This window comes from Giraffa tippelskirchi, chromosome 4 (assembly GCF_054371585.1).
Source record: "Giraffa tippelskirchi isolate mGirTip1 chromosome 4, T2T-mGirTip1v1.2.pri, whole genome shotgun sequence".
Taxonomy (NCBI): Eukaryota; Metazoa; Chordata; class Mammalia; order Artiodactyla; family Giraffidae; genus Giraffa; species Giraffa tippelskirchi.
In genome coordinates this window covers 10,882,504-10,899,740 of record NC_137278.1, presented here as the reverse complement: position 1 = coordinate 10,899,740, position 17,237 = coordinate 10,882,504, and the positions used below count along the sequence as shown (strand labels likewise).

General features: G+C 38.9%; 1 protein-coding gene across 27 annotated transcripts in view; it reads right to left on the bottom strand.

The window, feature by feature from the left end:
* Positions 1-9,799, bottom strand: part of GOLGA1 (golgin A1) — a 42,524-nt gene extending 32,725 nt beyond the window's left edge. For 4 of the 27 annotated variants that reach the window (XR_014081817.1, XR_014081812.1, XM_081588597.1 and 1 more), the window contains exons 1-6: positions 9,769-9,799; positions 8,914-8,963; positions 7,745-8,044; positions 4,140-4,230; positions 2,011-2,085; positions 979-1,076 (exon numbers count right to left, since the gene is read on the bottom strand). Coding sequence is in view for 18 of the 27 variants with exons in the window: in XM_081588597.1 (XP_081444723.1) it covers positions 979-1,076; positions 2,011-2,085; positions 4,140-4,230; positions 7,745-7,879 (399 nt within the window). In the remaining 9 variants the exon portion in view is untranslated. Of the gene's footprint in view, positions 1-930; positions 1,077-2,010; positions 2,086-4,139; positions 4,231-7,744; positions 8,045-8,913; positions 8,964-9,215 lie in introns of all 27 variants that reach the window. The other 23 variants (XR_014081816.1, XM_081588604.1, XM_081588614.1 and 20 more) reach the window with 13 other exon arrangements.
* Between the last annotated feature and the right edge of the window lie 7,438 nt (positions 9,800-17,237).

Below are 17,237 nucleotides of genomic sequence, written 5' to 3'. Positions count from 1 at the left end.
AATGCTAGATTATTTCTTCATTTATATACATTCACACAACAGTTATTCACTAAGTATTGGTGAATGATGTTTTTTCCTAGCTAGTGAATGTCTGAGATGACTAATACACACTGTAAAACAAGCCAACCACTTACTGCAGATGAAATAAATTATGTGTTTTTTTCAATGCAATGTAATATAATATACTGAGCTCATCTTACTAAATCAAAATTATCATTACAATGCAAGCATGCTAAGTCGCTTCAGTTGTGTCCGACTCTGTGGGACCCCATAGATGGCAGCCCACCAGGCTCCCCTGTCCCTGGGATTCTCCAGGCAAGAATACTGGAGTGGGCTGCCATTTCCTTCTCCACAATCATTACAAAATTTGATGCTTATCTTAAGTTTAAAATGCCACTGAACAAAATAAACTTTATAACTACTGTCACAACCAGTAATAGCATTATTTTCCTTTTCTACTGTCATTTATTCAGGATCTTTCAATGGATGGTTCTATTGAGGTTACAGAAGTTCCTCTCAGTCTCGCTGGCTGGGGATGAGGAAACTTGGGACAGAGGTTGTGAGAACTGTGCACATCGTGGATGACCGCTAGCTTAACAGCACCTTCTCCACTAGCAATGCAAGTGCTTGGCGACTGGGCTTTCAGACAGGTTTTTGGAGGGCAGAGACTTGTTTTCCCTTATCTTGGAGCTCACCACCAGATTATGGACACACTACTTCCTTTCCTTCTCTATTTTACATAGCTACACAGTTGGAAAAGGATACTCTCACATATGGACACATTTCATGATCATAACTATAAATTTTCTGGATAATTTCCCACCCTACAGCCAAATGAACTCTCAAAGAATTTACATAGCACATTCCTTTTCTCCTAGATTGTAAATATTTTCTACCAGGTTTATGGCATGAGTTTTGAAATCATGTCACTAAGTGAAATTTTTCCACCAGTTTTGGGCAGTGCCACACATAAAATACCTGGTCCTTTCTGGCTAATGCCAAAGCCAGTCCTTCTGCCATTTTGGCTCTGTTGGCTTGGAATGTCTCATTCTGCTCTTGAAATTTCCGCATGGAAGCTGTTAATAAAGAGGCTCTATTTGAGATATGGAGATATTTCAGAAACAGCATGACAAATAGCCCATGTGTTTATAACTGTCATCTAACAAAAAAGGCCATGGTCACAAAAGTGGGTTATGAGACTGGGAAAAACCTGACCCATCTTGACTTTCCCAGAAGCTTTTGGCCTTAGTAATAGACCTCAGTTCTGTTTTAGCCTGTTTCCTATTGTTCACTATTGTTGCTGTTGTTATAGTCAAGTATATACATTTAGGAAGAGGTCAAAGGGTACTTTTAAAATGATACAATGATAGAACACTGAGTCAGGTAGCCTGCCAGAAAACACCAATGCTATTGCTAAGTGATGGCTACTACTACTTAATAGAATTAAAACAAAAGTCAAAACAAAGCAAAACAAACCTTTCTTTCACTTTATTTTCCTTAAAAAAAATTTTTTTTAGCATATATTACATCCACAAAAAATAACTTTCTACTTCTACTAGCATCTTTCTTGGATTGAACCCAAAGGAAAACATATAATTTATGGTAAACTAAATAAAATGTATGTCTTATTATTGGAGGAGTGATGACAGAGATTTCTCCCAGTTATTGAACATAGCAGCTACGAAGCTATGGCTAGAACCAAAGTTTCTTAATCTAGGCCCATGGATAGGCACTAGATTTTCCTAAAATCTAAGGGCAGCCCATAAACCAGTCAACTGGATGATACACATAATATCCTTCTCCTAAGAAACATGCCCATAAGACAACATAAGTATGAATTATATGCTTATAACTATCAGATAAATGTTATATCAACTCAATTAAGAAGTATGCTACTCATATAATAAAGATTTGAGCTATGATGAAAGGCAAAGTTAACCATACACTACTGTTTCGTTTCAAAAAACTAAACCCTGGAGAGACTGAAAAAAGCAGGAAAAAAATACGTACAATCCTGGTGTTTTTCTAAGGCAATTTCAAGCTTCTCTTTTATCTTCTGCAAGGTGCGGACCTGTTCAGCATAGTCTTGGGTGAGGAGGGTGACGCACATACCAGGCATGGACAAACATCAGGAAAGGAAGTTAATTAAACAAAACAAACAAACAAAAAAAATGAATGAAAATGATGATGATTTTCTCAACCTGAAAACCATTCCTGTTAAGGAAAGCTGGGCAGACAGCCTCCCATCAACAATGAACGACACAGGCAAACAAGTATCGTACAAACTACCCACAGTGTAAATGTTGGCTACAAACAGGCAGATTTGTTTAGCCTGGAGAAAGAACAAGAATTGGGCCTGGTCTTGTCATCACAAATGCCCTGCCACAAAAACCACTATTATCTCATTACTGAATTTCAAATCTCACTTTTCACTGTCCTTCCCATTCTTGGCAGTAGGACAGTTCAGAGGGAATTCACTGAACAGCTCACTTACAGTCCACACAACTGAGTGACAGTGGTCAGGACAACAGCAAAAACCTTACCACAGCAGTGCCTCTGCAATAAAAGTACTGAACTCTCTGGAATAAAGTCAGCTTCCTTTCCTTACTGAACTCTCTGGAATAAAGTCAGCCACAGAACTGAGTGGCCTATGCCATATTAAAGGTGAAAGTCAGAATTAATTACCTGGGTAGCCAAAGAAGATAGTATGGTATAGTGGAAAAGTAGACAGGCTCTAGTTCAAATCCCAACTGAGTCAGTCCTTAGCTGAGAGATCTTAAGCAAATTACTGATCCTAAGTATTAGTTTCTTCACTTATGAAATTATGGTATTAACTGTATCTACCACAAAGGATGTATTAGATAATAAATGAAATGTTCTATTGCCTTAATTAGATAATAAACTAAGTGCTTTAGGCAAGTGGGACACAATACTCAATAAAGGGTAGCTGCTATTGTGGTTGTTCTTCTTATTGATACTGAGCTTAGGACATAAATGCACTTAATTAATGTCAGTTTTCTTGCCTGTCCCTCCTCTAACATCAGTCAAGCCCAAACAATTTAGGGAAGATGCATATTACCTTACTGCTTTCTCCCCAACACTGAATAAGTGTAAAGTTATTTCACCTCTGTTACTGATACTGCTTACAGGCAGAGGTCATAGGATAATAACACTTGAGTTTCAAGCAGACTACAGTGAAAAGCAGGGACTCAAGCATCAAGCAAATCTGGGTTTGAATTCCAGCTCTACCACCTACCACCTGTGTGACCTTAATCTCACTAAGTCTTGTTAGGCTAGAGTGAAAACAAAACGAGATAATGGGCTGTCTAGTAGCTGTAAGTTACACTATGGGCCTTAATAACTACACACACACAGGTATCTCACATACAACTTGGTGAATTCTGTCGTCCGTTGCTTTCATTCCAGTAAAATGGGCATAAGGCCAAGGGACAAAAACAAACACAGAAACCACTGACCACTTCATAGGCTGAAGCTTTCAAATTGTATCCACTGGCAGAAACCAAAATAAGAACTCACAACTCTATCACAGACATGCCCTGCTCAGGCAAAGAATATAATGGGAGTTGTGTAAATTGTAAACTGCACACAAAAGACATAATGAGAGTTACAACTTCTATACAGGTGCTGAAGTTCAAAATACCACTAAAGAGTAGCCCAAAGACCCAAAATGATATTACACAGGTGATATGTATCTGAGCAAGTGGCAATGTAGCACCAAACCATGTCTGGTGCTGAAGAATCCAGTATCTGTAGACCATTCCATGAAAATGCTATCCCTAGTCCTTTCCACCTGATGCAAGCTCGGCCAATGGGAGGGAGAAAGATGGCTAAATCTACATATAATTTTTAATACATTTATATCCACAGCTAGAAATCTCAGGAGCAGAAAAACATAAGTTTTTTTTTTTTAACTTTAAAACTTCAGTTTTGGATTTACACTATTCAATACACTAACAAAAGAAGGGAACAAAGGGGTACAAGTTGCTCCTTTTAGAGTAAGAAGATCAAAATATGTCAGAATAACTGTAAGGTTACGCTATGTGGCTTTTTAATAGGAAAAGAGGGTCAGGTGCAAGGCAATTTTCCCTTGGTTGCTTCTTATGAGTTCTTGGACATACCAGAAAGTCTGGCCTCTAGTTTCCGTATCTGTTCATTCCTTCTCAAAAGCTGGGATGAAAGATCTTCTCTGGAGCTGCTTCCATCAGAAGCCTGTTGAGACAGATAAAGACGCTGTATTCATACGTGGATTTTTGGCAGCGTGAGACCACATAACCAGAAAGTGACAAACACTTGATCACTCAGGGTTTCTGTGTAGCAAAGTTTTATTAAAGTATAAAAAGAGATAGAGAAAGCTACTGACATAGACATCAGAAGGGAACAGAAAGAGTGCCCCCTTGTTAGTTTTCAGCAAGAAGTTATATACCTGTTAGCAAGCTGCAGAGTTGCACCAGGCCCCTCACCTACAACATGCATTTTGAGATATGATTGCACAGGTGAGTCATCCCCCACCATAAAACAACTGACATGAATCTTGAAGAGAGGCAGACAGATTTCCAAGCAAATACAAAATTCATTAACATAGCTTAAGAAAGACATTTCCATCAGAAAAAAAGCATCGGTTTGCTCAAGGTTTGAGATAAAGTTAAGTTCAGGCAGAACCAGCTGTCACCATGATGACACAGGATTAGAAGAGAAAAGAAAAAGGAAAAAAAATGTTTGCCACTTGTAGTTTATTTCCTCCTGCCACTTGGGGACCTCTGGCCTCCCTACTGAGGCTATTAACCCTCTCACATGTCTCCCTTCTAGAAGTCTGGTATTTTGGTAAATGCTAGGCAGAAGGTGCCTATATGACTAGCCTCCAGTAAAATTCCTGAGCAATGAGTCTCTACTGAGATTCCCTGATAGACAACATCTTATCCTGTGCTGTCACAGTTCCTTGCTGAGGGAAATAAGTATGTCCCAGGCAACTCCCCTGGAGAGGACTCTTGGAAGCCTGTGCCTGGTTCCCTCCAGATTCTGACCATGCACATTTTCCCTTTGCTAATTATGCTTTGTAATAAATGTTTTCACTGTGATAAATGACAGCAGTAATAAAACTATATGCTGAGTCCTGTGAGCCCATCTAATGAATAAGTGAACTTAGGGGAGAACCCTCCCCTCACTACTCTGCAACACACATACTTTAATCAAGACAGGTATTGTTCTTATTATTATAGATGAGGAAACTAAGGCATAGGAAAGTGAAAAACTTGCCCAAGGTCAAACAATAACAGAAGAGCAATCAAACCCAGGTCTGCCTCCCTAACCTGATCTGGGCTCCCAACTGCTACTCTATTGCCTCTCAAGAAGCTCTCAGTTTAGCGGAAGAGACAAAGAAGCAAATCATCAAGAACAATGCAGTGTAATAGGTGCTATTACAGAGGATGCAGGGGTCAAGAGACCAGATTCAGCCAGGAGGGATGAAGGTTAGAGAGGGTGAGGGGGCAGGTCAGGTCAAGGAGGCTTCCTGGAAGCAACATGTGAGCCAAGTCTTGAAGGATGAACAAAATCTGCCAGAGGAATGCAGGAATGAGAGGAGGAGATAGGAGAAATTCCAGAGAAGAGACAGCATATGCAAACATTTGTAGGCATGATGGAAAGTTGTTCATTTCATAAAGTATAGTAAGTTCAGTATGGAGAGATCACAGGGTGTAGGAAGGTAGAGTGAGATAAGGCAGATGGGTGAGCTGTGTCACGACCCCAGGGGTTAACCATTATACATAACAATGACTTTGCACTTCAACCCGAAGACGATGGGAAGCCACAGAGAAGTTTTAAGCATTGGAGAGACATGAACAGATCTGTTTTGGGGAGTTAATAGAGGCAGGGAACACAGATAGCCTACCACGTTTGTCCAATTAAGAAAGACGGCTTGAAATAAAAAGAAAGTAAAACTTCCTTGGTGGCTCAGCTGTAAAGAATCCACCTGCCAATGCAGAAAATACAGGTTCGATCCCTAAGTCAGGAAGATCTCCTGGAGAAGGAAACGGCCACCCACTCCGGTATTCTTGACTGGGAAATCCCATGGACAGAGGAGCCTGGTGGGCTACAGTCAATGGGACTGCAAAGAGTCAGACACGGCTTAGCAACTAAACAACAACAAATGTACTACTAGTAAGTGGAGTACAAAGGGTAAGTGTGAGACAGGAGATGGAAACCAAAATACCTGCTGACAGACTGGACACCAAGAAGTGAAGAAGAGTCTAAAATGTCGCCAAGCTTTCTTGCTGGTGACTTGGGGGACAAAGGTGCACAGGTAGAAATGGAGTTAATGAATTCAGGACTTGAAATACCAGAGGAAAGGCGCCTGGTTGGAGAGATATATGTAATGGAAATCAAGGGTCTGGAGACAGGGAGTGAGGATCAGAATCAGAATTTGAATAAATTCAAACATAACGTCAGAAGTCACACAGCAAAGTATTTCCTGGATTCAAGCCAATCTCCATATCTGGAATACATATAAGATGAGAGACTTCATTTAGCGAGTCAGCATGATGCCAAGGCAAGTACCTCTGCCAGAGAACTCAGCATTAAAACTACGTCCTTCAGCCTGGTGCTCAAATGTGCATTTATATTTCCTGTTGAATACAGGAGCCGATGATAATTTAGATCTGGTAATCTATTGTTCCACCCCAATAACCTAATAGCTTCTGCCATGTAATCTGACCTGAACAGGTAGTATAAGAAAGGAGGAGGTCGACTCATCTGATCATGGAAACAACTCAAGTATCTATCACCAGTAGAAGACAGAGACAAACTGTGGCCTTTTTCAAATGCCAGAGTGTTACACAGCAGTAAAAATAAATGAACCACATGCAGTGTATTGTTCTTATAAAGTCTGAAAATAAGCAACAGGTTGTTTATGAATATATATGTATCTGGCAGGATATTTTAAAAAGCAAAGGAATGATATTCACAAACTTTAGGATGGGTTATCTGAAGGGGAGGAAAGGGAAGGGAACCAGGAAGGAGCACACAAGTGGCTTCACAGTATTGATAAAAATCTAGTTCTCTGCCTAAGTGACAGACTTAACAAGCATTCATTTTATTTTTATGCCTTTTACAATACTCTACATTTACATTCTATACATTGTTTTACATTTATCAAGCATTATAAATAACTTCTTTTAAGTTATCTGACTTTAAGAAGATCCTGTCATATGCCGCAATTTTAATCCTAAGGCATGATACTTACTTAACACAGTAGCATTCTCAAATCTTACCAAATACAAAGGTACTTTACAAATAAGGGACAATGAGCAGCCATCAGTTCCATCTTTTCATCAATTTTCCCACAAAAAATAGTGGCAATTCCCTTGCTAATTCCATGCCAAATGCACAGACTTCACTAAGTAACAATGACTTAAAGTATATACATGTGCAGAGACAACAGGCCAAAGTACTCTGAGAAACAAAATATAAAAGATGATGCACAAGGTTTTATATAGATGGAAAAGAGTACAAGAGGAGAAAGTAGAGAATATGGAAAGGGACCTGCAGAAAAAAAATGGAAAAGCACCTCAGAAAAAAAGACAAGTACCTCAGAGTAAGAAGAATCAGATATAAACTACAAATCATCTTTGCAATTTTAAAAGAAAATACTTATCGGAATGATTCTGTGAAATACTACTTTTTAAATATAATGAGGCTGTACCAAATATTAAGAACTACAGAAGGTACTTACAAAGTCATCTCCTGAGTCAGCTCCCATGGAGGCAACGGACTCCTTGCTCACTGATCGTGGGATCCTAGTAGCGCCTCCCGGCCTCTGAGCGACAGCAGTCTCTTCTGCAATTTTCTTCTTCAGTTTTGCAAACATTTTGCTGTGTGGCTACCCTGCACTGATGACCGGCGCCTGAACTGCTACAACAGTCGTTAGGCCAGCAACCAGGAATTCCAAGACAGGTGCCTAAAAAGGTCCGGTTATCCAAACTAGCTGCATTCCCACTGAAATGTGGGCCAAAGGGTTGTGGCACAGGAGTATCTATAAATCAGATCAAAGAGAGCTCTAAATTAAACATCAGAGAAATTTCATATCTGGGTTGCTTTTGTTAAGCTGTAGGTTTCAAAATTAAGTTTCATAATTTTACATGCACACTTACTAGGACACAATTACTAAATATTTACAAAGCACTCAGGTGTGACAGATGCATATACAGATAAGAAAATCCAGTCTTAGGGAGGTGAAGTAACCTGCCAAAGACTGTTTGGCTATAGTCCAGTGCTTTGGAACCCAGGAACACACAAGTCCTTACTCTTTTTCTTAATTACATCACATTGACTGTGGCATACAACACATTAAGTAGAATTTCCCAGGGGAAACAGTAACATAATGCTTTTGAATCCTTCCCCTAATAATATTAAGTATGACTGCGGTTTAGACAAAAACATGTAACTCAATACAGGGAAAAGGTGTAATGTTCTGATGTTCCAAGATGGTGTGGAATCAGCTGTTCACTAGAAAATGTTGACAACTTTTTTCTAAAAAAAATAGGAAAGCCAGCCAACTACATTGCATCAGGAAACATCCTTAAATGTTTCCTGGAAATGCTGTGTGGTTTTCTTAAAGAGTGATTAAAATTACCTCAAGAAGTTTCTTTTTTGTACCATGTTTTCCGTGATACTGAACACAAGATTCAAACATCTTTTCTTCCTATCATGCATGAAACATTAACATTCTGGTTCCAAGCTTAACTTCTGATGTTTTGTGGCAGATATCTAAGCTCTGCTCTAAGATCTCTAATGATGAAGCTCTAAGATCTACAAATGACTGCTTACCACTTCTGAGCATCCATTTAAGTCTGTGCAATTCTTCAAAAGTTTACCTTCAATGTCTGTAAACCACCTACTCACCTGGCTTATCTACTAGATTTAAAACAGCTTGGAGGTCAAAGCTTTCTGTCCTGCATGAAGACAAAGACAAAATGCATTGGATATTTCCTCTCAAGTGTAAGGTCAAAATATTGGGGGGACGGGCAGAGTGGAAGAGGAGGGAGGATCAAGATGAGGGGTGGGGGAAAGAAAACCTGTCATTACCATAATCCTCAGTGGTCTACCCTCCCTCACCCTGGTCTCTGCATTTGTGATTTGCCTAAGAGTTTCATTTAATGTCACAAAGAACAGAATCTCTCATTGTAGTAAGCGGCTAAACTCACTTCGCCTTGGGAGCCGTGAGCACAACTTCAATGCGATTAAGGATTCCCAGGGCCAGTATTTATTTCAGTTGATTCTGACAGTCACACACTGTTTACCTGGCCAGAACCCCAGAGCCTTGACTCACATTCAGAAAATCGCTGAGAAAAAGGACGGCAAAGTTGGAAGACAGCTGCCAAATGCTCGGGGGCCAGCCACCTGCCAAGGCAGTTTGGATCCCACTCACTCAGGCTCCTCCCAGACCCGCCCGTACGGGGACTGTCAAAGCCAGGAGGGACCCAATGTCTCTCCCATTTGACAGCAGGGAAACTGAGACCCAGAGAGGAAGAGCGACTTGTCTAAGGTCGCGCAGGGTGGGGGGGAGTTCCGGGACCCCAGGTTCCAGATTCCCAGGCCGAAGAGCCCGCCTCTGCCCCCACCCTCGCCCTGTCCGGCACCCTGGCACTGCCCCCAGCCTTAGGTCTTGGGCAACCCAGTCGGCGCCGCTTTGGGGGCACACGGAGGCCACCGAGGGAAATAGAGGCCTGCGCCCGTCTCCGGCCCCCGCCCGCCCACCTGCCGCTCTCTGGGCACCCGGCAGAGCCCCGCCTCCGGGGCCTCTCGTGAGCGTCGGCCCGCGTCACCAGCCCCCACGGCCGGCCGGCGAGCAGAGCAGCGACCCGGAACCGCACTTCCACCAGCGCGCCGGAAGTGGCTGCGCGCGGGGCCGGCCTACCGCGCGCATGCGCCTGAGCGCGGCCTCCGCGAGCTTCGGAATGGCGGTTGGACCGGAACCGCGGGAGGGCGCGGGCACAGGCGCGGGGCTGGCCGCTCCCTGAGGCCGGCCCGCCACGTCAGCAAGCGGCCAGACCCGCTTAGGAAGACTGGGTAGCAGAAGCCTTTCTTTTCCTTTTTTTCTTCAAAACAGGGGACGGTGCGGAGCGGGGGAAGTGGTAGGAGCCTGGTGGCAAAAGGGCAAGAACCGATGGCTGCGGTGGTGCCAGCTTGTCTCATAGAAACCTCAGGCCGTGGCTGCGTTGGGCCGACCCAGAGTTTCATTTGCCTTTCAGCATCCCAGTCTGCACCCTGCATGTCCCTGTCACCTTCCTCACGCGGGAGCCTGTGGTTGCATACATCAGTCAGTGTTGGCAACTCGCGCTTTGCCTCTTGTGTTTTGTGCCTGTGATCTACTGTAGGCTACACATTTTGTATTGCAATCCAGGTCATTGAAAGAAAAGTTTTCACAATCTTACCATTATTATATAGTGCACTCTGAATCATTAGAAAAACCACGCTAGAGTCAGCGCATTACGTTCATTTCACTAGTCACGAATGGGCCTCCAACTTTTGACAGATGAAGGAAGTCCAGACAGGTAAAACTGGCTTGTACAAAGTTACAGTACAAATTGGTAGCCTACGTCGGGTCTCTGGACTCAACGCCAACTGAGGCAGACATTCCACATTGAAGCTCTGTGTGTTCCTGCCCAAACCCAACACCAGCCCGAGCGCCAGCAGCTTCAACTCAATCCCCTGTAACAGTCGCCCTCAGCATGTCCCAGTTCTGACTACGAGGAGCAGGGCAGGGAGAAAACCAAGACCAGGACTTAGAAGAAATTTACAAACTGCAACAATACCATCGAATCCTAAACCTCAAATTGTTTCAAGTGTCTGAAGAATAATCTGAAAGAAGCAAACCCTGTCCAGTTTAGCGCTTATGTTGTCAGCAATTCTGAAGAAGTAAAAACTTTAAGCAAATAATTTTAATGTTTATTTTTATATCGATGATACACTTAATATATATGTGAATTCAAGATACAAAATTCATTTACAAGAGTTCACACCTGATGAATGTAATCACATTCCTAGAGAGAACATTTATCAATGCAAAAATGTCTTCAATACATTGAGGACAAAAATCAAATCTTCTGTAATCTTGTTATTCAATAAACATCAAAACAATGTTTAACTCTTCATCCTCTAGTATATAAGCGCCCTCAAAGTGGTAGGCACCATGTAACAGAAGAAAACATTAGAAACACAAGGGCCTACTGAATCCTCTGCAGAATCACAGTGTTTACTCTGAAATTCATTTAGTGAAGTAGTGGAAGGCTTGCTATCCTTTATGACAAATCACATATCACACAAGAGTCAAAAGTGATGATCAGGAAAATAAAATGTTTCGTTAACTTCTTAATTTCTATAATCTATGACATATTAACCATAACAGACATAGCAGAAAAAGGCTGCTGAAAAGGAACACAATAAAAAAAATCCTTAAGAGTATGTATGGCTTAAGCAATTTAGAAACACAACAGGTTAGACTTTTACAATACCACAATTGTTCAAGTCAAATGATATTGACAATATAATTTTCCCCCTTAGTCACTGGTAGTAAATAGCCCCTTCAAATTTAATTCTATTGAGAACACATATAAAACTAGTGAATCCAAACAGTTTGTTGGGCTCACCAAGCTGAGTTGATGGATTTTGTTCTAAAGTATTAACCCACAATATCCAAAATTTAATACGGATGAGCAACAAGACTACATTTCAAGGATTACAGTGATTTGTGAATAGCTAGATAGGCGACCAAATAGTTTCATCATTTGCACGACAGATTAGCAGCACTTGGTAAGAACGTTTACGTGAAAATTATTGTGCTTCAATCTCTCAAAGAGAACTAATAAATGTAACTCTAGAATCCTTATAGTGTTACAATTCTATAACATTTCAGTTACAGACAAGCACAATTTTTAAAAAGTATTTCACACCACTAGAAAATCAAATAATTATATTTTCCAAATGTAATTTCTTCTATGATCGAAACAAGTGCATTTCTGCCTAATATCCATAATATAGACAATAGGTTCACCATTATTTTCAGGGAAAAAAGATCAAGTATAACTTATTTTAATTCCTATTTTATTATCTTAACCCTTAGTGATGATATAAATAAAAAGATATTCAACCTTACAATGGAAAACTACTCGGAGAAAATAATAATGTGGCCTGAAATGACAAAATTTTTTAGAGCCAAGTAGGAAATGACTTAAAACTGCTTCATCACATTCAATGATTAATGAAACCACTACTTTTACTGGTGCTACACAGTGAAGATAACCTATTTGAATAAATCCTTTCACTTGTAAGCTCTACTATGAAAATGTAGGACATTGCATCTGCCTTTCCTATTACCTAAAACCTTTCTACTTTGACAGGAAGAAGCCTCCAAAATATATCTGATTGTTGAGTGGCAAGGTTTATTATAAACAATAAATAAAAAACAGCTGGAGAACTAGCCATATGATCTATAGGACAAAAGGAATGTAACCACATAACTGTAAGAAGCCACAAACACAAAATCCTAAGATATTTTACTGAACCATTGAGTTCTTTCTAATAAAAGGTAAACAGGAGTTTTTTCTTTTTTAAAAAAACTCATTCTGCAAGAAATAGGAATAAAAATTATTGCCCTAAAACATTTTAAGCAATTTTTCCTGCAGATTCTTAATATATCACAACACATAATCTAGAAAAAAGTAACATGCAAAGAAGGGTAGGAATAAGATTTTTGTATTTAGAGTGTTTATTTTGATATCCTTTGGAAATGATTACTTTGGGTTAACATATATGACCATTTTGCATTTTACAATGGTTGATCTTACTGATTTGATGTTTGAGAAGAACTTAGGGGTCAAATCGTAATGTTTACAAATCTTAATTTTCAATCATGGATAAGTGGACATTCATAACAGTTTCAAAAGAGAAAAGAATATTAGTGATATAACACAAAATTTTAAATGTTTACTGCACACCTAAAGGAAGGCTAGCTATAATTTACCATCTCATTCTGAAAAGTGACATAAACCCTCAGGCTATTAACTTTCATTTCATAAGCCTATCAGAAAAGTAAAATAAAATCTGAACCCTGAAATTACCAACATCTCAATAAACAATACTACATCTAAAAAGATGATTGTCTTAGGATATAGACAGGAATTATCCACCAAAATAGGAAAATATTCCCAACTGGTCTGTTCTGTGACCAAATTCAAGCTTGATGATTAAGTGAATCTGGAGTGCAGAATTACTGTATCTCAAACTACTAAAAATCTCTGAAGTCTTGTTCAAATATGTTTTTTTAAAAAATCATACTGCTTAGAATAGTTTGATAATTAATTTAAAAAACAACTTTAAAAAAACAAATTAACAAAAATATTTTTAAATTAAGAAATGGTGCTTCAGTTATTAAGGACAATGTTATACGAAATGGAATTTTTCTCAAAAGTCAATATTACAGCAAACTAATAAAGTGAAAAATATCAATTTTCGCTTAAGAAAACAATTCATATCTACAGAATTCCAAAGGAAATATTTCTATGGCATCAACAAATTAGTTCCACTAAATACATTTGTCTGTATACTCATTTAAGGGCACGTCCCTCCAGCATCATTCGGACATCCTTCCCTTCAAAAGGTGATTGATTCCATTCACACATCAATTATTCTTCCTTAAACACAAGGCATGTTTAATAAATCTCTGTGTTCAAAAATTCAGTGAAGCTGGAACACAGTATAACACTATGTTTTGAAATTCTAGTTTGAGTAAGATGAATTGCCTTAAAAAAAACTTTAAGGTAAAGTGGTCACAGTATCCAGTGAAAGATTGGAGGTACAGTATGAACAGGTATAAAGTATCAATGTCTAAGATAGCAGGAGAACAGGGGGAGAGGGCTTGGTTTTCTAAGCAATTTTTTATTTAACTGCAAAGTGACCGGCTTGACAGCTGTTAGAGAGCCAGAGGTCATAGTCACAATGTCAACCTCATCTATCTACTTTCTATTGCTGCTGCTCTCCTCAAATCAACGTCCACGTTAAGCGCGAGTCAGTTCCATGAATTTTAAATCGCATAACACCTGCTCTGCTACTCTCCAGTTGCAATAAATGAATTGGTCACTAAAACATCAGACACTATCAATGTTTTCACTGATTTTCTCAGAAATAGTACACTGCCAAGTTTTATGTATTTAAGAAAAAAGCTATTATAACTATTTAAAATGTAACATTTTAATTGAGAAGTATTAATAGCACAACAGTGTTGGCTGTTATATTAAAACTACAGTGAAGAGGCAAATGTAACATATTGGGGGATGGTAGAATTGATTCCTGACTTTTTAAGATAATTTAAAGTTGGATCAGATGGATTTAATCTTCTGAAGAACAATAGGGTAAACAGTTTTTTGCAGTTATATTTTATCATGCAAAAAAAAAAACCCACTTAATTTTTGTGGTGAATATATTCAGGTGTATATTAAAACATCTATACTCTTCCATGCAAATGAACATGCCCAGTGAAGACAGGAGGAACTGAGCACTGATCTCTGTGATATTCCATAGGTTCACATATTGGCACTGCACATATGAACTATCCTCTTATCCTCCCCTACCTGTCATTCTTGGGAGAGGTTTGAAGGCCTTGCTTTTGTATATAGCACGCCACGCACCTACTGTTAAGAATCCTGCTTCACGTGTGAATATATTAATTTGCAGAACACAGTGGTCTCATAGAGACAAAGAAGTACAACTGGAGGCATTTTATTCACTGGAAGCATTTTCACAGATGAGTGGACTCATCTTTGATATGCAATTCCAATTGGAAAAATCTATAGCTAGAAATGCCAAGACAGAACTTAATTAATCAGAGCTGCTGCAAATATACAGGTTTATCAACCTCCTGTTCCTCATTAAATTCGACCCCACCTAAGTAAAGCCTTCTCCTACCTAATGCCCCCTTTTCTGCCTCATAGAGACATATAAAATGAGACACACTAGTGAAAAAAAAAATTCTTCCAAAATTAAACTGTGGTATCATGTATTAAAATGGCAATTAGGAACATTTCCCTATTAGGACATTTTCCTATCTATTTTGAAATGTGATCAAAGTAACTTTTTCCATTGCCCCTTGAGTCTCAATATAAATACATATGTTGCTAAGTAATAATACCCAACTACAGTCAAGAAAATAAAGGACTAATATAGCTTAAGAACCTGCTGGTGTCTCAGTTTCACATACTTAGGTTTTTCAGGTTTATATCACTAACTTATCGTCAGTTTAAATGGAAACTGGCAGATGATTTTTAAAGCTAAGAATATCCAGCTTTCTGTTAAGATCTTCATATCCTAATTTCAACTCCAAAATAGCCCATTTTACCCAAACACAAGCCCCTCAAAATAGAGGCTCATGATTGAGATAAAGCCACAACCTAATACAGCAGCATGAACAATGCCACTATGATGTCCTCACAGAACTTAAATAAATTCAGCCCACAGTGGGTATGGGTATATAATATACACATACTGTATCATCGCATACCATGTATTTACAGCTATGTACATATATACAAAAAGTATACACAGAGATTGCATTCAGCATCACCAAAATATATACATGCCATTGCAAATAAAATAAGAATTTCAAATAAATAAGGACAACAAAAGAGCCCTCAATGTAAATATCCTTAATACTCTCCAAACACACATACAGGAACATAAACACCCAAAATATCACCAGGAGATTCATAACATTCATATTCATACCAAATCTATTTACTCACTTAGGGTGGGGAGGTGGTTCTGAATTACAGGCAGTAGCCAAGTTTGCAGCCCTTGGTATCTTACTGTATTTCCTGTCTACAGTGTTCTCCATCAGACTGATTACAAGTCTCTGTGGATAACTAAGTACAAGATTTTTCAACTGAGCCCAAAACCCTTCTAAGACACAGAAAGTTACTAACTCACACAGGTCAGAGATTAAACTGGGAAAAGAACACCAACGAAAGCTTCCATAATTGATATATAAATCAGATTTGTTGCTTTTCCCTTTACCTCAAAGAAATTCAGTTCCACAATCACCTAATGTCTTACAGGGAATTCTACTGCAAGAAGCAAAGCATAGTAGCCACAGTGAGAAAAAAAATAAAACTCAGATCCTTTACTAGGAAAATTTCAGTCATGACTAGATTGCACTTTCCTTTTATAATCTCAAAACATTTCAACTTGGTAAAAATATAAAGAGAATGATCAATTCTATGTGCTTTGAGAGGTTTTTGAGAGCACCACTTCCTAGGAAGAAAACACACACATATACTTACACAAAGAATATATCCTGGCTAAAATCAAAGATAAAATGTCTGACTTGTGGATTTTTTTAAAATAATTAATAAATAAAATTTTGCTAGGGCTGACTGATTTACTGGTTTCAATATTTGATATATTAGAAAAAAAATACCATAACTTTTGTGCCAAAATCTAAATCTCTAATTATTTCTTTCTTGTTTGTCATAGAAAGTAACCTGAGCTACCGGGAAAGACTGGGCTGAGAATAGGAGATCTGAGTTTTAGTTCTGGCTCCGTCTTTATGGAAAAAACTGACAGCTTTTGAGGGCTTCAGTTTTCTCTTCTGTAAAACAGAGAAGACAGTTGCTTTACCGACTTCAGAAACATATGGATAAAGAAAACAATTTCATTGTGCTTAATTTTGTTTTGTACTTAATTTTCATTTTGTTTGTATATAACTTACTTCTTGCACTCTTACACTACTTTGTTTATAGTGATTCTTCAGTGAGGTAAGAGTCTGTATCAGAATCTCCAGGGGGGGAGTTTGTGAAATTTGAAAGCAAAAGAAGCGCTCTTGCCCATTGCTCTGCTTTGTTTTTCGTTCCAAAATTTAAATTTCTATGAATTCTAAAAATAAATAAAGGATTTTCCATTTTAATATTCATAAAGGGGGGCAGGACACATTGAAAAACATGCGATTCTTCTCTGCCACTGCCATCTCGACCTTACCATTAAGTAATTGTCCTTTTTCATTTCCTCTTCCTTGATTAAAGTAAGGCCTTAAAACGTACGGGCTGGGTAATGGGTCCAAGAGTGTTCATTAAACACTGTGCATGTTTCAAATTTTCATGGTAAAAAGTAAAAAGAAAAGAAAAGACAAAGGAATATGACATGTTTGCACAAATGTAATCTTTCCAAGAAGGCCTACC